Source organism: Typha angustifolia, chromosome 12, assembly GCF_048772165.1.
Source record: "Typha angustifolia cultivar Huaian chromosome 12, ASM4877216v1, whole genome shotgun sequence".
Lineage (NCBI taxonomy): Eukaryota > Viridiplantae > Streptophyta > Magnoliopsida > Poales > Typhaceae > Typha > Typha angustifolia.
The window spans coordinates 829,937-852,594 of record NC_133250.1 but is presented as its reverse complement, the minus strand read 5'-3'; the positions used below and the strand labels follow the sequence as shown (position 1 = coordinate 852,594).

Genomic DNA, 22,658 nt, shown 5'->3' with positions numbered 1-22,658 from the left:
CTCTATATGCTCTGGTTGTTCCTTATAACCAGATAAGATTATAATGCAAGAACAGCAAAAGGGCCTCATTGTCAATTGTATTCCCTCGATGTTAAGAATAATCTAAAGCTATCAGACCAGTCTTGAATGGTCACCAAGCATAGAAAAAGAATGTCATGTTTCAGGGAACATGCGGATGGATTACTTCTAATTAATTGAAAAATAAAGGAAAAAAATTATGCATAGGAGAATCAATCTTCATCTATCTTCTTCTATGTCGTCATCGTCGCTGTCCACCTCCCTCAAACCCTCAAAATTTTCTCGTTCATCTTCCGTTTCTGTTTCCTCGCTGTCTTCTTCGTCGTCCTCCATTCCCTGCCGATGTTCTTCGTGCATCTCTTTATGTAGCCACTGCTGCTTGACAGTGTCAATAGTTGGAGGAGGAATTTTAGATCCTTCTATCCGAGCAATCTTTGCAGATGGCGTCTTCCGCACTAGACTTGTCTTGCATCTCTTGGAGTTCTTAGCTATTCCACGCATTACAAGATTACCATTTCGATGACTACCTTCATCCACAACTTTGCCATTTCCTTCTGCACTATGTCCAGGATGTTCTTTTCTCAGATGAAGATTCAGCTTGTACTCATGAATGTATGCCTTCTTGCAGCCTTGGTAAGGACAGGCATAAGGGCGGTCTGGCAAAGCAGAACCATTCCTGGCTGCAGGTATCCTTCGAATCCCATGCGCTTCACGACCTGCTGCAGCGTGCTGCGCTGCGTCGGTCACACTGTTCTGCTGCGTGATCGACTTAGTTAATCAATCATTCATCTCCAATTTATTGACCACATCAAGTTGATATTCACAGTAAAACATTCTTGTTCAAGTTTTGATGGATGACATAAGAAGAGAAGAAAAATGAAGTCTCACCCTCTCATGATGTGTCCTGATGTGAGCTTTTAATTTGCATTCTTGAGTATATCTTTTGCCACATTCTGCGTAAGGACACAGATGATAGTTCTCCAATGAATGTGTCCTCATATGGGCTTTTAGATTGAAATCCAATGAGAAAGCCTGCAATTCACAGCCTCCAAATCATTATTATATGCAGAAATCGTCACCTTGCAACTATAATAAAAGATCATGACAAAATAATAACGTATCGAAGCGAGAAAAGACAATGAATCATAATATCCTGTTTTAGGAGAAATTAAAATTTAAAAAAAAAATCACTAGAATGTAATGTTTTGCAATTCTACAAATAATTGGCACTTAAAAACTAACAGATCCTGTGCTTTAACTTTAACAAGAGAACTTATAAGAAGTTCAAACCATAGCTCTTTATACATTTTTTTAGCAACAATTCTGCATGAGCCATATTTTGACTTTTAAAAGTGGCAAAAGATCACGGGTCCTTCCCCCTCTTTTCTCAAAAAGAAGATGTTTAAAATAATTTTTTTGATCCAAGATGCCGTTTGTTTTATTTTCAACAGAGTGGAAAAATGATGGACACGACAAAAATAGGCAGCAGACATTATCCATGTTCAAGGTAAGAAGCGATTGCAGAAACAGTAGTGCATGAAATTTATGGAAGGAAAATCAAAATGAAATGCCCAAATTTTACGCGATTACCTTGGTACAACCTTCATGAGGACAGCGAAAATTCCTTTCTCCTGTATGAACAAGAAAATGTCTCTTCAACTTGGAACTGTCTGCGAATTTCTGCAGGTTATCTAAAATAGTAAGTAAGACTGACCTGAGAAGTATAGTTCAGGATTGCTCTTGAGCTGATGAAAACAAACTACTTCAGAAGCATGAATGCAAGAATAGACATTACCTTTCCACAGCCCTCAAAATGGCAGATATGCTGCCTCGCAAAATGGAATTGCACATGTTTCCTTAAAGCCCCTGCATCAAGGAAAGCCGTCCCACAACCTTCATAGCTGCAGAGAAAAAGGAATTCTGTAGCTGGTTCCAGTTCTTGCTCTTCTGCTTCTGGTTCCTCAGACTTCTCTCTTGAATTTTCTGACATGTCCTCTATACACAAATCAGATGAAAGGACAATGGGGTCTGATTAACACAAGAAGAAGTGTATGACCAAATTAAATACTTCAATTTATATAGTAATTAATAAAAGCATATCTGTTCGAAAAGGGTAAGCATGGCGAAAATGCACTCAGTTTGCTGAAAACCCAAAAGAATTGAATTGTTCTTCTTATTATGCTTGAAACTGTGCAGTCAAACAAACATGAATATCTATAGCTCATTCTTTCTCTTCTATGCATTCAATTCCTATTACATTCCAGATATCGACCTCTGCCTCGTTGTTCTAGTGGCGAAGCATGAGAGAGGTGCTCCCTAGTTGCACGAGAAACATTGTTGTCTTTAGAGCAGTGAGATGCACATCTCCACAAACCAGACTACCTCTATCCTAATGCTGCGAAAAGTACTTGCAATATGATATATGGGCACCTATCTGGTCTAGCATTCCATTACATAAAAAATATTATAGATAATATGATACATACTACATGTAAAATAAGTTAAGTAATAAACTAATGTATGTACAAATGGATTAAATTACATATGCATAACCATATTATATGCACACAAATGATATTTGGTAGCATCATGTTTGTATCGAATATACAAAACTACAACCTACAAAAACACTAAATAAAAAATTAAAGAAAACACAGGTTAATTCAACAAAACACTAGATAATGTGATCACAACTACCATTAAAGCAACCCATCCGCCATTTTAGCGAATATGACCTATGCTGGGCGATCCGCCACCCTTGCCAACGCAGACGCCAAAACCGCCTTCACAATGCTGTTCTATCCTATTCTCTTTAATTACAATCAGTTTGCATCCAATATTACTGTTAATTGTGACTAATCAGGATTACAGCTAGCGTAGACATCTTCTAAGATTACTTATTATTAATAATCATATATTACACTGTTAATTTTCATAACGAATCCATCAGTACACAAAAAACTCAGACCAACTTACAATGATACAGATGAGAGTATCACACTTAAGCTTTTAAACCAATTACCTCTAACCCACTTCAAAGTAGGGCACTTTCCACCGGCCGTTGCAAGCCCTTTCGGAACCCTAGATCACATACCCACAAAATTATCAGTTATATATGCAATCAAATATATAGCAAAGAAAAAAAAAGTTTAAAAAATCAATTAAAAATCACTAAAGTTGATGTATTCCAAGACCCAAGATACACTCTTTCAAACAAATAATTAGACCAAACCCCACAATCTGAAGCAAACCACACTAAGGATCAAACACGAACCATTTTTTGACCCATCGGACGGCGGGGTTGCGATCGTCCATAGGCTCCGGTATCTCGACCCTAATCTCTTCCCAGTTCTCCAAGCCCTAATGCCGCGACGAGGGAGCAATGTCGGAAGCGAGAGATTGCCAAGATTGCCGAGAGAGAGGAGAAGAAGAAGAAGAAGAAGAAGAATTAAGGAAGGAAGGGGGAGGAAGGGAAGGAGATTAAAGGAGGAGGAGGAGGGATAAGTTTATCCCGGATAAGCAATCCGGGGAAGGGGAGGAATCCGTGTCGCGCTCCAATTCTACTACGAATTCTACTTCTACTCGGAATAAAATCCATGGCGTTATCGGAGATGGTATCTTGCCTTCTGTGACACAGGAAGCCGAAGACCATATTTATCCCAACCGCGTCGAATAATATATGCATATTATCCACGTGTGTGTTAAAAAGTTATTATGAATAGGGACGTTAACGGGTAGCGGAATAAATTATAAGGCCATACTTATCGCGTATTTGGACGAATAGCTATCCGACTTTATTGCACCAATAGGAGCAGTCTCGGATTTAATTTCCAGCCCATCTTTAAGGCTCCACTTGATATTTATGTTCATTTTATGGGCTCTTTTACATAATTTTCATTAAAAAAATTTAAAATATTATATTTGTCACTAAATATATTTTTTCTACTCTTTTATAATTATCAATAATTAGTTTTTTTTATGAAAGTTTAGAGTTTAAAATATTTATCAACTCTAGCATATAAAAATATATTTTTGGTTATATTATAATATTGGGTAAAGTATTATATAGCTTTTGAACTATTTTAAATTATTTATACAAGAGCTAAATAGCCCTTCTTTTAATCCAATTTTGTTTTTAATAATGATAGTTATAATTAACTAATTGAATGATCTATTTAAAAGAATGAAAAGATTTCAATAACAATTATGCTCTTTTGACTATATAGTGGTAATATAATATTTTGAATGTTTTTCTTTATATATATATATATATATATATTAGTTACTTATTTTATTTGATTTTATAAAGTGTAAACATCTAAGATTTAATTAAGCTTGAACTAGAGATTATTTTTAAAATTCATTTGAATCTACTTATAACCGTCTTGAAATAGCTCGAGCTCGAAATAGGCCTGATTTGAATCTAATTAATTCAAGTTCGATGCTTTCATTAAGAATTGAAACTAATTTCAACGCAAGCTTGAATAGAATTAAATCTGAATAAGCTCGAGTCGATTGCATACTCTGACCCTTGTGAATAAGTTTATTCATATTTTTAACTTTTAAAAATGTCTATGTTTAAGGTTTTGTAGTTTTGATTATGAAACATTGGTAACAATGTAACAATCTATGTGGTTATTTTTATATTAATTACATATTTTTTCTTTATGAGATATATTAGTTTTAAGTTATTTATGATGTCATTGGGGAATTACACAATTGCCACTGAAAATTCTAGGTTTTTACATAATTACCACTGAATTTTCTTTTCAAATATCATTATTCTCACTACATTTTTCAAACTTTATTCCATCACTTAAATCTAAATATTCATGGTTAAAACTAAATGTAGATTAGAAAATTAACCATTTTACTCTTATTATAAATTGTTTAAAAATAATTTGGCAGCTATCTAATATTACTCAATATTGATCTAATTGAAAATTGTGACATATATTCCTCTAATATCTTATTGGGATAAATGATAAAGGTATAAGTTAGAAGTTTAAAGTTTCTTAAGACTATTATGAAGTATAATTCTTAATATTATGGGCCTAGTAGAGTTGGGCCTTTAACACATTAATTGGGCCTAATGTCGGCCCAAAATAGGAATATATATATATTATATCTTATTTGCTTACAATATTGTTATACTTCTCATGCTATTTATTGAGCAAATTATAGTTTAACCACTATAATTTAGTTCAATTAACAAATTTAATCACTTAACCCTCCTGTGCTCCGTCCCAAATTATAACTATTTTAATGGTATTTCATTAGCGGCAATATTTTTCTCTATGAATAAATTGTACAATGACCAAACTATCCCGACCATTTTTATGTCTAACTATATATTTATGAGAAATAATTAAGTATATTTATCGTCAGAATTAATGACTAATTTAAGCTGGACCACAAGGGTTAGATGCTTAAGTTTGAGATTATTAATTTTCCCTATTTTATTATATGATATAATGCCTAGAAGACAAATAAAATTAGTAGTTCTATATTTTAAGCCTCTTGTTTGTAGTTTCTCATGGAGGCATTGCTTCTACCTTATCTATTATTCACATTTAATTTCTCTCTCTCTCTCTCTCTCTCTCTCTCTCTCTCTCTCTCTCTATATATATATATATATATATAATAGAGGGCAATAGGCCCACTTAGTGTTCATCTTCTTGGCTACTCTTTCAAAGTGACAATAGACTATCTCATTAGACTATACAAAAAAACAAACACAAGTAGCATCAAATTGCACAAAAGGATAAGCTTGTTAAGAACAAGTATTATAATGTGTTTGTTCTAAGAAAGTGGTAGATAAGTCACACATTATTAATTTGTTCGAAAATATTGCAACCTAAGCTCAACCAAATTTTTCTACAACCATTTACTACGTTTAACTTAACCTAAACCCTAACGCGTGGAAGATGGCATCTTTCACCAATGTCTCTACCATTCGTACTACATATTTCAAGATTGGAGATCTTATGGGAAAGCGAAATCTTGACCATAATATCACTTAGCGGCACATAGTTTTACATTTTTCTTGGATGTTCTAGAAATAATTTATTCTAACCGAGTACTAAGTATTTGATTAACTTTATAAACAGCAAGTCTTATGAAGGTTGAAAGGAAGAAACTAGTAGGACTATAAATTTAATTATAGAGGTTGGTAAACTAAAACCCAGTCATGCATCATCTATCTACTCCATTTGGATACAATGTAACCAAGATTTATAAACTTAAAATGGAACATCACCAATCCATTATAATAAAACTATATATATATATATAACTTTACACCTAGAATTATTTTTTTCTTTTCTTGAAAAAAAGAAAGGTGGATATCACATAGTTTTATCAATTGGTCAAAAGAGTTGACAAATTTAAAGTGTGATGCATGTAGTTTATATGTCGTTTTATTTAGGTTGCTGCCATTGTAGCATTGATATAATTTGACTTTTATTGTTCAAAAGGAGAATCGTAGAGAAAGGATCAAAAGTACATGTGTTACTTTTCTCTCTATTTGAAGTTTGAACAGCATACCGATTACCAAGTATAATGTGGAATAGTATTAAGATATGGGCAAAGGAGAGGGATTAAGATAAGAGTATATTTCCTTTCAAATTATCAAAAAGTCAATGGTTGTAATATGGACCAAAGATTTAATTGGAGGCAAGTTGTTTTGAATGTTTGTGATATCCATCTCAATCACTTGCATGTTCGATGGAAAGTTGTTGGATAAGGAAAAATGTGGCTCTCACACTCCATTTGTATGCATGGCATAAAATGATAAGATTTGAATGTTAGAAATTTCATAATTTAAAATTGAATTTTCTATAAATTTTGCGTTTAAAATTTATACGGGGTTCACACGTTATATTATTAACGACGGATTACCTTCGTCATTATTTATTTCTAGAAATAGGATAGTCAAGTCTACATTTTATTCGTCTGGTAAATTAATTTGAGTTTTCTATATTACGAGAGAGCACTGCACTATCCTAGTCCGACAATACACTCGAATAACGGTTTTCTTTTATATGTAAGACAGTGTTTGCTATATTCTAAAAAATCAATATCCACTATTTTAGAAGCAATCTACTCGAAGATGTATATCATGTCGAAAGAATGTTATATATATGTTCGCAAATTAAGATGTGAGAATAATTTTACCAAGTTTTTCTCTAATCTACATACATAATAGTACATTGCTTTAAATCCAAAGTCAATGCTTGTGGTCAACTTTTCTCCCCAAGATTTAGTAGATTTCATTAGGTCATAATGAATAATAATAATAATTAATGGTTTTCTTTAAAACCATAAGCTTTGCAAGATATTAAACTAATGCTTAACAAGCATATGCTAATTGGATTCGCTAAGCAGACAAGTTGAGAAAAATTTGGATAAAATATTTTATTTGATTGAAAACTTTCAACTCAAACCAAATTGAGAATATCCCCTTGATCCCTCTTTTTTTCTTTAATAATCTCAAGATAATTTAGTATTTGATCATCTAAAGTCAACTAAATTTTTTTCATAGTTAAAATCCCAAATGCTGAAGACTAAGTATATAATTTTGATTGTCTATATATACCTTTCAAATTTCATTTATTTTATTAGATATTTATCTAGAGTTGATATTCACACACACATAAGTTAAAATTTAAATAATTTAAATACTTAAATGAACATATTATTATTCTAGTTTTTAGATATTTCTCTTAGTTAAAAGTATTTTTTATATTTTTACTTATATTATTGAGATTAAACTTGAGAAATAATTGATGCAAATAAATATATTTTGAGACGGATTAAATTTTTTTTTAAAGATTGGTAGGTATTATTTTAAACGAGGAAGGAGGTATGTTTTAATGACTCTGTTAGCTCGGAGTATTAACTTGGAAGCTCAATGACATTTAATTTGGAGTAATAGTTTGACGCATAATTTAAAGCTTAGACTAAGCCGGGCTCGTAATCAATGATTAATAGAAAAGCTTTAGAGGGGGCGATCGAAACAATGAGCTATTTTTATGGTTGGTGAGAGAGAGAGAGAGAGAGGAGATAGTTGTTTGGGTTTGACCAGCTCCGGCATGTTTAGTCAGTGCGTGGCGTTGACTTGATAACATTTCTGAGGGTGGACTTGGTGATTGGTGTGTTTGGAGAATACCTCAAACCACCAACTCCTCTCTCTCTCTCTCCTCCATCTCTTCTCTTTCGATCGTATGATTCATATCCATTTACTCTTCTTCCCCTTGACGTCGCCGGGGGATTACAACTACTAATCCACCAATCTTGTGATCTTTCCTCTTCTCGGACAAGCTCCGCCTCGTCTTCCGAAGGTTAATCCTAATCTCCTCGCTTCCCCCACTTGTTCAAAATCCGATCTTTTTTGGCCTTCGCCATCGATTTTACGCCCTCGTTTCTTAATTCGGGATTTGGGTCTTTTGGGTTTTGGTTTTCTGCGAATTGGGTTTCTTTACTTTCGTCGATTTGATACGCAAAGTCGCCTCCTTTCTGCTCTTTTGGGCATTTCTTCTCTAATGCTGCGCTCTCAAATCTATTGGAATTCTCGGTGCAGTATGTGTGGGATCAGCATTCATGCTTGTAATTTGCCACTTGATTCCTTTGTGAGAGAGTTCATTTATTTCAGTATTGTAAGGAAGAAGAAGAATTGAAGTAGCACAAGAGGGACTCGATATCATGGGTGGGACTTGCTCGAAGGGATCCCCTGTTAAAGAATCACCAGGAGAGATCTCCTTTAATGCCATTGGCTTTGGAGGGAATGAGGTTAAGCCTCTTCCTTTTCATGGCAATGTGCCAAGCAAGCAGAAGACCGCGCCGGTTGAAGAGACTACGACTAAGAAACAATCTTTTTCTTTCTCTGATAAGCGATGCCTTTCTTTTGAGGGTAATCAGGCCTGTTCTTTTGTTTCATCACAAAAACCAAAGGTGACTAAGTCAAAGCCGGCCGCCACAGCAAAGACGGGAACAACCAAGGTATGGCTTTCTTGGATAGATCCTTTTTGTATTGGTGGGAAATTATATCATTACACTTTGTTTTATGATATGTTATAAATGAAGAGTTGGTGAATACTTATAGCTTTTTGGAGGAGAGCAAACAATTGAAGTACTTCTTTGTGATGCTTAAACTTGAGTAAGATTGCTATCTGAATTCTATGATAAGCAAACATAATCCAGAGTTCGGTATCCTCTTATAAAAACGCAGTACATGGGGAGTTTTCTTCCTTGTTCTAGTATTCTTTTTTCCTGTTAGGTCGTGTTTTCGTATGGATTTGTTGAGAAGTTGTAACATGAAGACATACATTAGACTTTGTTTTCCTTATGTAGCCAAATTTGATTGAAGAAGGCTTTTCCAACAGCGTAGGATTGATTGCAACTAAAGTTGAGACGGGTACATGATTGACTTGGTTGATTTCCAAGACTTAAGACTGATTATCGTCCTGTCATTAACTCTGTAGTTAGGGTCCCAGCAAAATTATGAAGGATTCATTCTTTATCCCTTTTTGTTTTTGCATCCACCAGTTGCTCGCTTGTGCTGGATGCCTCATATTGCTTCCAATCCTCTTTATCTCATTGTTGTCTTTTGTTCTAATCTTTAGATGTTTGATGTTATTTAAATTTGGAAACAATCTTCTGGCCTGCCTAACAGCTATTAGACTTTTAAAATATCGACTAACCTGACATCATTGATCATAATCTCTGAGTTTATATCAATTACTACTTGGTTACATGACCTTTTGAAACAATAAGGTGGATCCTCATATGAATCGTCTTTAATGCAAAAGTTTCAGATGCTAATTTCTCTCTTGCTTGATGATGTGTTAAGGAACTAATGAGTAATTTAGAGGCTTTAGATTTGGGTCAAAAGTTCAGTATAGATATCCTTGGTCCCTCTCTGAATAAGTAAACCCTTATTAAAGAGCTTAGGAAGTTCACTATTAATGAGATCAAATTGCATTTGATGAAGATGCTGGAATACAAGTAAAGGTAGTTTTCAGATTCTACAGGAAAGAATCAACAGAAGAAGCTGAGAGAGCTGCACCACCGGTAATTAATGGTGTTGAGAAGTTGTGGAGATATTACTAATATATGCAGGTATGCCAAGGTCTTTAGCAAAGACAAAGGCTTAAATTATCTTGGGATAACATTCCCAAGCATGTATCAGATGCAACATGCAAGAAATGAGGGTTATCAACAGAAAACTTAATCATCACAGAAATGCTCAATGTAATCGGTCCACTAAGGTTGCCAAAAGTATGAGTTTCTGTATTCTTCTTGTGACCAAGCTCTAGCTGTTTGATTTATGTTCTTAATAACTTGCAGTATTCTGCATCTGAGTTCTCTTAGTGGTGTTTATCTTTACTAATTGAGGTTATGACGGGCTGCTAACTTTCAGTGCTGAGTCGTTTATTGCTGTTTTTTATATTAATAGCCGTGCATTTGACTAAGTAGAGCTTTAAATGTTTCTCTTCTCAAGATTCTTCTATAAAACACTTGAAATTAGTTCTATTTTTCAGGTTTCCGAAGTGAGCTCACTTTTTGGCAGAGCTAGTACTGCTGGACTTGGGAAGGCAGTGGAGGTTTTAGACACACTTGGTAGCAGCATGACAAATTTAAATCCTACTGGTGGCTTTGTATCAGGAGGGACAACCAAAGGCAATAAAGTATCTATTTTGGCTTTTGAGGTTGCCAACACCATAGTAAAAGGTTACAATCTCATGCAGTCTCTGTCAAAAGAAAACATAAAATACTTGAAGGAAGTGGTGCTTCCATCTGAAGCCGTGCAGCGTTTAGTTTCCAAAAATATGGATGAGCTGCTAAGGATTGCTGCAGCTGACAAAAGGTTTCTAGAATCCATTGTACCCTTGAGTATCTTTTATTTGAGTCTTAATGCTAATTTATTTGCTTAAAGAAATAACATATGCTCAAGACAACATATTAGAAGCGTTATTCTTCATTTGAATGCTCTCTCCCACTTAATAATTAAAAGAATTGCTTTGGTATCCGTTTCACAGGCAAGAGTTGAAAGTGTTTTCAAGGGAGATCATCCGATTTGGTAATCGTTGTAAAGATCCTCAGTGGCACAATTTAGACCGATATTTTGCCAAGTAAAATTCTGATTATTTTTGTCTTTCACTTCGTGGTGCATTTGTGATACATAGAGTATAACAAATTTCATTTTTTCTATTTTGCTCGTGTATATGTAGGCTAGAGTCAGAAATCACACCTCAGAAACAGTTGAAAGAAACAGCAGCAGGAGAGATGCAACATCTGATTACGCTGGTTCAACATACAGCTGTAAGTGTTCCTCTTCTGTTGGTAGATTAAGATGATGGGTCAGCCTTGGGCAGTTCTTCTCAAAAAGAGTAAAAAGAAAAGTTCTAAAAAAAAAAGAGAGAAAAAGATGAGGGGTCGCTGTGGTCTACTTGTGCTTATTGTGATGATGTCAGATTTCGTCGACACTACAAAGGTCAAACAAGTAGCCGTTAGTGGTGCTTAAACTACAAAAGGGCATGACCTTTATATATCTACTAATGATACCAAAGGGTTTGACATTCATATGAGGAGATCCAGTTGAACACAGGCATAAGAGCCATTCATAGTTCACACCTATATGATAACACTAATTTTATCCTGCTATTTTAATGGCCATTTTGTGAACATGACTCCTTTGTTACCAGGAACTCTATCACGAATTGCATGCATTGGATAGATTTGAACAAGATTATCGGCGGAAACGTCAGGAACAAGAAAATTCAGTTGCATTTCAAGAAGGTTCATGATCTTGCACCTGAAGCTTATTAACATTTATTTGTTGATAGCATGATATTGCAAACAATAATTAGAAACGTTCCAAAGTTAGGAATCAATGTCTGGAAGCTGATGTATCAGCATAATATTAATGAAGTCAATAATATGTCCAAATCACTTCATGCCATCAGTAGGGTATGTTCATTTTTTAATATTTGTTTAGAATTTAGAGTTACATATGTTAGATGTGGTCTGCAGATATCAAACCATCTTTGCTGTTTATACGATCTGATAAGTTAGTCTGCACAGTTCAAATTTCTTACTTCTTGAATGATTACAAATTGTAAATTACCTCATTATTTTTTTCAGAAATAAATATCTCTGCGTGTCGTATGACATCTGTCATGCCATGGTGAAAAATTATATTTGCAATTGCGAAGGATATTGTTATTGGATATAGCACTGATTTATCTGAGTTAAATCACTAGCTGGCAAATGAGTCTTATAATCACTAATAAGCATTTTTTCCAGTTTCCTTTTATGTAGCTTTCTCTTGTACATTTCTTGCTGCCAATAGTAGGAGATAACATATGGTTCTTATGTATGTATTTCCTGACATTTTCCTATCTTCGGGATGCAGGTGACACTCTTCAAATTCTAAGGCAAGAAGTCAAGAGCCAAAGGAAGCATGTAAGGGGCTTGAAGAAAAAATCTCTCTGGTCCAAGATACTGGAAGATGTACGTAACTATATTTTAAATCTTAGGTTTCTCTATACATAATATTTTGTTGGCAAGTAAAAACACTTAACGGTACTACTAAAAGTTCCATTTTTCGAGATGTTAGATTTCTCCCTAATTTGAGAAAATAAAATTTACTGAGAGATCATCTTTCTTTTGTATAGGTCATGGAGAAGCTTGTTGACATTTTTCACTTCTTACATTTGGAAATTCATGATGCCTTCGGAAGCTTTGGTACGATCTTTTTCTTTCATGAAAATTACTGTTGAAAGACCAGTTCTTTATATATACATAAGAATATAAGAGCACTTTCACCTCTGGTGCAAGCATGCAACTTTTCTACACTTTGTCCTGGATTTATTTGGATTCCAAATTGGCAAATTCCTATGTCGGTATATTTCTTGAAAAAGCAGGGAGAGGGTTATATTGGGTAGTAGATCCTGGCAAGATCTTGGAATACTCTACTCCATATGGAATTGGGGAAAGTGATTTCCACGTCTGGCTGTTGTAAGGGCTGTGTGTCTCATTTACGCTTTCTCTCTCTCATGTAGAAGAAGATGTGCAAGCTTTTATAGAAACAGATTTGTTCTTACCTTCTTTGCAATTGGAAACGGTACAATCTTAAGATTGCTTAGAAGTCTATGAAACCCTTGGTGTTAAGAATGAGGGCCTTTAGATGTAGTTATATGGATCTTTACTACAATTTTAATTGGTTGTTCGCTTTACATCCTTTCTTCTTAATTGGATCGGTCTTAAGACTCAGCAGCTTGCTAGTGATTATTTGGTCAATTTCTAGTGTAGCTAAAATATCATTGATCTCTATAGGTTAGAACTTATAAGAACGACATACTCAACAAATCTGTTTATGAGATTTGTGTGGCCATAAATTGTACAGGCAAATATGGAAAGATCACTTTTATATGTAATGTTACTGTTACTATTGTAAAAGGTGTATTTCATTTTAAAAACTGTACAGTCTGACTAGAATCAGCTAGGGTTCTCATAGAATCTCTCTATTCCACCCTCAAAAACTTTGGTTGCTCTAATTGGTGGCTTTATATTAATCACAATTGAAGTCTTAGAAAAAGTGAGTTGCCCCTTATTAATGTGCTAGTGAGAACTTTGCCAGATGAATTGTGTTGATTTACTTCAACTGAAAATATTCATTCTCAATTCACTGAGTGGTTTCTATTACTATTTGTGTTTGTTTTCCTATAAGCATTCACATAAATTTTGGCATTTCAGTGTGGAGACATTGTTTATACCAGATTTGATGTAGTATTATGACATTAATCCATCGAAAGCTATTTATGATGTGCATCTTTTAGTATACTCTCCCTTGGATCATTAGACAGCACAGTTTTCGTCCTTTTTTGAAATTTTAGTAAATGAAATATCATATCAACTTGTAGATGGAGGTGAATCTTCGCACAGATCCATTAACAAATATCAGAGATTAGGATCAGCTGGACTTGCATTGCATTATGCAAATATCATTTCACAGATAAGCAGCCTTGTAAGTTTCTTTTTTCTGGCTGTCGTTTTTTTACTCTGATAAATTTACTTATTCAACCATCTAGTACAGTGATGAGCCAGAGTAAAGTTTTGATGATTTAAATAATAGAGATGTATAATTGGTTTTCTTTTAGTTTGTTCATAAATCTGTTCATCGTTATGAATATGGACAACATACTGAAGACAGTAATGCAGTTTGCCTATGTCCTCTTACTAACTGTTAAGAATGATGGTCGATTCTGAATTCACTTAGATTGATTTGCAATCATCTTTTCTCCATTTAATTATTCAATTTATCACCTTCTACTTAAACTATATAGCTATTGTTTGACTACCATTTTTGGTAAATCTTTGCATTGACTAAGATGTGGTTATTTAAGGTTTCTCGATCATGTTCCATGCCTCCCAGTAATAGAGATGCACTCTATCAAGCATTGCCTCCCAGTATCAAATCTGCTTTACGGACCAAGTTACAATCATACCCTGTTACACAAGAGGTATGTAACAAATTTATCAATTTCATTGACTATGTGAAGAACCCATGCTGTCCAAGATTATTATTGTTTGCTAATTGCCTAATTCTGATGTCTGCTATTAAGTTGCAGCTCACAGGACCTCAAATTAGAGCTGAAATGGAGAAAACATTGCACTGGCTTGTTCCAGTTGCCAATAATACGGCAAGGTAATTAACTTATGATATAATTATATCCGATACAATTGTATGTACAGTTATTTAAAATCTTGAACTTCTCTAATCATATGGGTTGCTTCATAATGCAATAACAGAGCACACCATGGCTTTGGGTGGGTTGGCGAGTGGGCAAATACAGGGTCAGGAACTCTACCCTTCTCTTCTTTCGCTTAATTCCTGAAACTTTTGGGGTGAAAAAGATTCAAGAATAAGCTATTTCTTATGTAACTCTTTCTTTTCTTATTCAGGTCTGAACTGAATCTAAAGTCGGGTGGGCAGATTGAATTGATCAAGATAGAGACACTCCATCATGCAGACAAGCAGAAGACAGAAGAGTACATACTAGAACTAGTGGTGTTGCTTCACCATCTTATTAGCCAAAGTAGACCTCTCAATGGAGGCAGTAGGTCTCCGATCAAATCCCCTATCCGTTCTCCCCCACAGAAGAGCTCGACGATCACATTAATTCCACGAAGACCTAGCAGTCCATTGACGATGCTCACCAAAGAAGACCAAGAAATGTTGCGAGACATGAATTTCAGAAAACTTACTCCTGTGATCAGCAAGAGTCAGGATTTTGATACTAATAATTCCAGATTGAGAAAGCACGACAGGTTAAGTAAAAGTAGCAGCCATTCACCAACAAGCAAAGGTACTCGCGAGCTCTCTCTGACGGATCGTTCATCGGTGGTTCCTGAAGCTGATTTTGATATCGATAGGATAAAATCTTTGGATGTGATCAATAGAGTGGAAATGTACGAGAATTTGTGTACTTGACAGCTAATCGTGGGGAAAACGATGCAATCGAAGAAAAGAAAACTGTAAAAAGGAAGGGAAAAAAAAAGAAGAAAGAAAAGGGAGATGTGCTTGTATGTATTGTAGATGTGGTGACCATGGTTGATTGTATCATATAAAGGAAGATAAGTTATTCTTTTCAAAATCATAAGAATTTTCTAGCAGTTTTCTGCTTACAAAAGCTTATTGATTGTTCTAATAAAAACTTTGTGTATCTCTATTATCCTATCCTTTGGTACAATGAGTTATGTTAACTTTGTTAATATAAATATTATCCTTCAACAATTAAATAACATTCTCTGCAGTTAATAGGATGTTATTGGAGACTCTCTCTCTCTCTCTCTCTCTCTCCTTTTCTCTTGCAAAGACTAAGAGCTTAATCCAAGAGTAATTAGATCATATGTACAATTTTAGCTTTTGCTACATAGGAATTCTACTCATCAAAGTCATCATGAAGGATGTTATAATGTAGAGAGAAAACTACAAATAACACCAAATAACACCATACTTTTTAATTACATCACAATAAAGTTTTCATTGTTTACTAATAGAGCCTCTATTTACTAAAAAATAAATACTAAATAAAAACTAGAATATTTCCCCAATTTCAAGTGATATTTTTATCTTTTCCAAGTTACTCTTATATTTTTATGTGGGGCTTAATTTATAATATAACCAATATATAAAAAGAGTTTTTAAATTTATTTAGCAATCCAGTCGAGACTGCTCGAGCTCTGCTTAAAATTTATCGACTCGATAAGGCTCGAAAATAATAATACCATACATAATATTTATAATTAAACTTAATTAGACTCAATTTAAGTCTAAAATCATTTACTAATCAACTCGTTTAGGAGCTCAAACTCAGAATTAGCTCAAATAAAAATGATTTCAAATCTAATTTGCTCAGATCTCGAGTCAATTACTCCCCAATTAACGAATCAAAAGTTTCTACACCAATCCTCCAATTCCCGAGTTACCAATAGTTTTTATCGAACAAAATCGCTAGTAATTTTTCTTTGAAACAAATCTACGTAACATCCACGTGGACTAAAAGTCGAGATACACTATTTAGTGTGCACGTGGCGGGGCCTGACACGTAAAGGGGAAGTAGCAAAATGGATCGAAGATTCCAATCCAACAACCCCTCTGTGTAGTACGTAACGTGAACGTGGTATTTTGGCAATTAACGTAAGATTGGAGCAAGCCAAGGTTATAAATATATATGTATGTATGCTTGTGGACTTTTAGTCCACCTCCATTAATTAATAAATTAATCTCACCAACTTCTTAATTAATCATTGATTAGAGATCATGGTTTGTGTAAGCTGGCCAATATATATAGTGCCAACTGTCCTCGATTTAAGACACAAGTGAATTTTGTCATTTTAATATACAATTTAGTGATTTTGTTATGTAGCACTTGTCCTTGTCCTTGTCTTTCAGCTAGTATTAATTTGACCTCTCTTTAGGATTTTTTTATATAATTGTCAGTAATTTTTATTTTATTTTTTAGAATTATTATTATGATTTGTAAAGTTAATAAGCACATAAAAATAACTAAAATATCTATCAATTATTTTTATCTTATTTCATCAATAAATATAAGGGTAAAATTATTATTTTTTTCCAAATTTTAATTAGAATTATTTTTTCTTAAAGGCATTTTAGCAAATTTGGTGTGGGTTTTTAATGACTTAATTTATAGAGTAAAATAAACTCTAGATGATGATTAATGATAGTCAAATTAACAGTGGATGATAATCATATTAACTCTCTGTACAATGGAGATAAAGCAAAATTAGCGGCATAGCCCCCAAGACAATGGTTGCCAAATGTCAACCCTCGCCATTAAAATCTTTCCTTCAAGAGGAGGAGAAGGAATGGTAGAGATGTGGAAGCAAGTGGTCAGAGATTTTCCTTTCAATGCAATCCACCCAAGGGTGTGTATCGCAATGAATGATTCTTTCAATTTTTCCTCGTTCTTTTTGGGTTGTTGCATTGGATATAGTTGTTTAGAGTGAGTAGCTTCTTGGCCACTCTAAAGCACACAAGATTGGGGGTAGAAGGTTTTAGCTGGAGACACTGAAAGCTTCCAATTAATTATTTTAGGATCGGATCACTAATGCAATCACTGCCGTATCTTATTAATCTTTAATTTAATTTTTTTTTTTTTTATACAAATCTCTTTGATCGCTATTTGATTAATATAATAAGAGACTAATCGGAAACAATAGTGAGATCAATACTACTTGGTGTTCCGATAAGGAGATGAATGAGTTCATACCAGGCAATAATAGTGACAACCGTGTGGATTATATGGAAAGCAAGGAATACAATGATCTTCGATGGAAAGAGGAAAAGGAAGTCAAACACAAGCGCGCCGGCTAGGGTTGTGCGGTGGGTGCCACCACTGGAAGGCTAGATGGAGATTAATACATACAAGGCGTTTAATGCCAAAGAGTATTAAAGCGGAGTTGGTGACATCATCAAAATTGCAGAAGGCCGGTTAATCAAGGCAGTAGCTGAGGCCACAGCAAAGAATCCCCCCTCGCTAGTGAAGCATGAGTGGTCTTATTGGGATTGCACATAGGCTATGGGTCGAAGGTGAAAGTGAGATCGACGCTGAAGAATTGGTGAGAATTTTGAATGGTGATCTAGTTATACCTCGGAGACTCAGGAACACCATAGCTGAATACCGAAGTATGATGAGTAATTATAGTATTGTTGTGTTCTCAAATATCGAAGAGAGGGTAACAAAACGATGGATCAGGTAAGCAAGCTTGGAAGGAGAGTTATTAACAAGGTCCGTAAGATATACCCCTCTATCGGAGGAACTTGAGGCCATTCTCCGACAAGATAGAGAGTTTTAATTAGACTCACTGTAACCTTTTTAGCCTGGTCTCAGCTCATCAATAATAATAATAGTAATAAAAAGAGAGCAAAATTTGCAGATAACATCCTACATTTTAATCAAATTTTTGGTTCACATCGTAAAAGGAGCTAAGAAATATTCGTGATTAGACTTTTCGAAAAGTATATGGTGTAAATTGAAAATTGCAAATCTCTACGAAGAATTGAACATTTGAACCAAGAATGCCAAGTCTCATGCGATTTAATTAGATTTTATTAAACCTTATTCATGTCTCACTTTAGGATTACAAGCACAAAGAAGAAGAAGAAAAAGAACAAACTAAATATAACCACAACAAAGACGAGATTAAACCGCACAAGACGATGGATTAATTTCCCAAATTATTATTCCAAACCTATGTACTTATCTCGGCCCGGGCCGGAGATTGAGTAGGCCGTACGATCCGGTGCTGCGGCGGACGTACACCGTCGACTCCGCCACGGAGCAGGCGGCCTTGCACGACCCGTGCAGATCCAACACCGCGATCCTTCTGGCGAACCCCGCCGCCGCCGCCGCCCTCCTCCGGCGTCCGGCGCCGGCCTTTCCCCAGAGCTGCTCGAGCTCGTCGTCAGCCGGCGTCGCAGCGTCTTTGGCGCACTCCTCGAGCGCGGCGGCGAATGGATCGACGTCGAGCTGCTTCTTTGAACGCGGGGAAGGGGAGGGTCGGAGAGGAGGGGGGAGGGGGAGGGGCAGAGGGAGGGGGAGGGAAGGTTTAGGATTTTTGGGGATGCCGGGTTGGTGCTCCCAGGAGAAGGGAATGGAGGAGGAGGAATGGAGAGGGGAGCGGAAGCGACAGTGGGACGGAGAAGGGGAAGAGGAGGACAGGAAGGAGGAAGAGGAGGAGGAGGAAATGGAGGACGAGGAGGAAATGGAGAAGGATCCGATCCGTCGGCGGAGGATTGGGTGGGGAGGAGGAGGAGGAGGAGGAGAAGGGAGGGAGATGGGAGTCGGTGGAGTTTCGGGTAATGGCGACGACTTCTTCATTGGAGATCTGAGAACAAGAGAGAGAGAGAGAGTGTGTGTGTGTGTGTATTGTGTGTGGATATGGACTGTGGAGAGTTGAGGGTTACTTATCTATCGTACTAATATTTGGTGTGGGATTGCGACCAAGGTTGGGGACGGGAGAAGTAATTTTTAAAAATTCCTCTCACCCTTCCCGGTCTTGGTCAAGTTTACACTTTCACCCTCCGATTATTAATATTATTACCTGATGAATAAGTTAGATTTTTTACCTAGTCATTTTAGACCTTTGAATCATTGACATGGTGCCACGTGGTAAGGGAGAGCTCCACTCTGAGGAGGAGGAGGAGGAGGGGAAGAAATGATGAGTGTTTGTCCTTATATACAGTGCATACCTTTGCATGCGCCAAAGAAGTGAGGAAGAATGAGGATTTTGGACTAAAAGGCTAAAGGTTTCCTTTTATTCTTTTCAGTGGGTGGAGATTAGTAAAGTTTAAGATGGGCAATAATTAGGATCCGGACCATGCGTGGACTTTTAAAACATGCAAGGCTGTACTTTTACCTCGAGACCGAAAGGTCGTGGCTCGATCAACTTTTGTGGGCCCACCCAACTCAGAAAGTGTCGAATTGCGAGGTGGGTCCCGCCCCCATTGTCACAAATTGGATGACCAAAGTTTGACGTGGTACCTTCAACCTAACAATGGACTCGGATGCTAAGGCTATTACTGTCTCTCACCAACGTGTTGGAAACCCTATACCTTAAAATGTATCCTTTTTAAACTCTAAAATATTTTATCAAATTAGTGGTATAGAATATGGTTAGATAGATTTTACCTTCCTATATTTATTCTCAAAATTATTTTATTCTTATATACTTTAAAAAGTCTCAAACCAATCCTTACACTTATGACTAAAGTGAAACCGTTAGTTTTTTCGTTAAATTTAACCAAAATAATTAAACTGTCTCTATCTTGTTTGTTAGAAAAATACAACTAGATTATCAAAATAGCCATGGTACTTTGCTAAATTTAACGGATAAACTAATAGTCTCACTTTAATCATAAGATATAGGAACTGGTTTAAAACTTTTTAAAGTATAAGAAAGGTAATGTAATTTTAGACATAAATATAGAGGAGTAAAATTTATTTAACCTTATAAAATATAGTACTAAATATTACATTATAATTTTTGAGCTGAGATTGATCTGAGATAGCTCACAATCAAACTTGGCTTGAAGTTAAATTTTGAGCACGTTCGGCCGATCATACTTAAATATGCTATCTTTCTAACCAAGCTTAAATGAGCCTTAGTGAATTGAACTCGAGTCGACTTGATTATTTTGATTGCCCTAGTATCAGAGTTAGTTTTGCTTTTATTCTCTAAATCATAGTATTATGATACGTTAATCACATATCTTATTATCTCTCATTTATCCACGTGCAGTATTAGAGACCGGACGTGAGAGTATATCCGAATAGACTGCTCTATAACTCAGAGAATAATAACAAGAATTTCCCTCTCTTGGATCACATATCTAGTGCAGGGCCCATACCCATATCCTTTCCCTTGTGGAAAGGGAACAGCCCATATTTATTAGTAAGGGCCCAGTCTAGTTGGGTCTATTACTTGGTTAATTAAATGATCAATTAGCTGCTTTAATAACTTGATACAAGTATTAATTTTTGTATCCACAAATTTACTATTAATATAAATTTGCACTAACAATCTGTTAATTATCAGTAAAAAGCCTCTTCCAAAAGAGGTTGTGTAATAGAAAATTAGTTCTTACATTAGTTATTATCTGAATCGAAATAGCCCATAATTAAATACTCTTAAGCTGATAGTATTCACCCCTAATCATTTATTATACTCAAAGTTAGGAGGATTAATTATCGCAATTGCTCATTACAAAATTAAGATAAAAAATAATATAGTAATGAATATTTGGCGTATAAATATTTTTAATAAATTAGTGGTTCATAAATGAGAGGAGTGTGGACTCGAGGTGGGAAAATGGCGTGTTGGGGATAGGAGGAAACGAGAGCAGTAAAAGCGTCACCTTTGCAATGATCCGATGGTGGCGGTGGCTTTACCGGTTGATTCCGGCTGCCGGGAGCGGCGGCGGCGGCGGAGGTCTGAGGCGGAGGAGGAGGGGGGCGCTGGCTCTGGCACTGGCCGTCATCATCTGCTGCTCCCCGGTGCTCATACCCCTCTCCTGCCTCTGCTTCCCCCTCTTCTGCCTCCTCCGGCTAGGGTTCCGGCGTAACCCAGCGCCGGAGATGCCGGAGGAAGGCGGCGCCGTCGCCGCCTTCTTGGGGTGGCCGGAGGAAAGGGGGGTGGAGGAGATGCGGCTGATGCAGCGGTACCTGGAGGACCAATTGGGACTCGTGGGTTTGGGGTGGGATCAAGACGATGCCAATGGAGAAGATCGTTAGAGAGAGAGAGGAACAGACTATCTAGAGGGATTCCGGATTTGGGTGTAAAAGATTTGTAAATTGTAAGACTCGAGATATAGAGGAATTATGGGTGTGTTTTGTAAAATTGCAAACCATTTTCTATATAGTTAGTTATACTTCTTCTTTTGTCTGCTTGTTGATATTATTTTCTCTACAATGTTTGATTTGTGTTTGGTTAGAGGACCTTCTACCCTCTTCAATTAAGAACATATATAATAATATACTAATCTCTCTTTTTTGTTGTTGATAAAATATACTAATCCTAAATATCATAGAATCAACACAGTATGGGAAAGAGAGGCTTGGAGATCCCAAAATTAGTACACAAAATACACTGCAGAACATATGTACAGATGGGTTTCAATAACAGTGAAAGAACTTATCAAACATCACACAATACAAGTGCCTTAAACAAGAGGGCAAGATTCAACTTGACAGAAACTGCCATGGATGTGGAAAGAAAGGAACTTCATCAGGATGAGAAGATACTCTGTTGAAGAGAAGAAGTGGTATTGGCTTGGCTCAACCTTGGAAACAATTGGAATGAGAACTGAGAAGCCATCCTCAAATTGCCATTGACTGAGCCAAACCAATATCATGTCATCTCTTCCAACTGCACTCTATCTATCCATGGAGTCACCTTTAAGACCTTTATAAAAACAATGGTGAGCTCTTAAAAAGGGACTTTCAAGAACTCATCCCATCCCCCCCATCCCCAGATCCATTGAACAAAATAAGGAGAAAATGATGCACCCTCTCCTGGATAGTTAGCTTAACAGAAGATTACGACAATTG

The 22,658-nt window shown here is 35.9% G+C and overlaps 2 protein-coding genes across 6 annotated transcripts; one reads left to right on the top strand and one right to left on the bottom strand.

The window, feature by feature from the left end:
* Positions 1-61: 61 nt before the first annotated feature.
* Positions 62-3,662, bottom strand: LOC140771681 (zinc finger transcription factor YY1-like). Of its 3 annotated transcripts, none has more exons than XM_073113284.1 (6): positions 3,293-3,662; positions 3,041-3,099; positions 1,814-2,046; positions 1,609-1,698; positions 907-1,050; positions 62-774 (listed from the first exon to the last, which is right to left on the bottom strand). In XM_073113284.1, exons 1-6 carry the CDS (start codon positions 3,331-3,333, stop codon positions 238-240), a joined length of 1,104 nt encoding a protein of 367 aa, XP_072969385.1. In that variant the 5' UTR covers positions 3,334-3,662; the 3' UTR covers positions 62-237. The 3 variants fall into 3 exon arrangements, with proteins under 3 accessions (XP_072969385.1, XP_072969386.1, XP_072969387.1); XM_073113285.1 differs by having other exon boundaries at positions 62-771; XM_073113286.1 differs by having other exon boundaries at positions 1,814-2,013.
* Positions 3,663-8,136: 4,474 nt separating this feature from the next.
* LOC140772254 (protein PSK SIMULATOR 1-like) lies at positions 8,137-15,713 on the top strand. 3 transcript variants are annotated; one of them, XM_073114232.1, is made up of 13 exons: positions 8,137-8,360; positions 8,672-9,018; positions 10,560-10,885; positions 11,058-11,150; positions 11,250-11,340; positions 11,724-11,817; positions 12,434-12,531; positions 12,696-12,765; positions 13,944-14,047; positions 14,427-14,543; positions 14,646-14,728; positions 14,833-14,877; positions 14,986-15,713. In XM_073114232.1, exons 2-13 carry the CDS (start codon positions 8,722-8,724, stop codon positions 15,512-15,514), a joined length of 1,947 nt encoding a protein of 648 aa, XP_072970333.1. In that variant the 5' UTR covers positions 8,137-8,360; positions 8,672-8,721; the 3' UTR covers positions 15,515-15,713. The 3 variants fall into 3 exon arrangements, with proteins under 3 accessions (XP_072970333.1, XP_072970332.1, XP_072970334.1); XM_073114231.1 differs by having other exon boundaries at positions 8,600-9,018; XM_073114233.1 differs by having other exon boundaries at positions 8,139-8,360; positions 8,600-9,018; positions 14,652-14,728.
* The last annotated feature ends 6,945 nt before the right edge of the window (positions 15,714-22,658 follow it).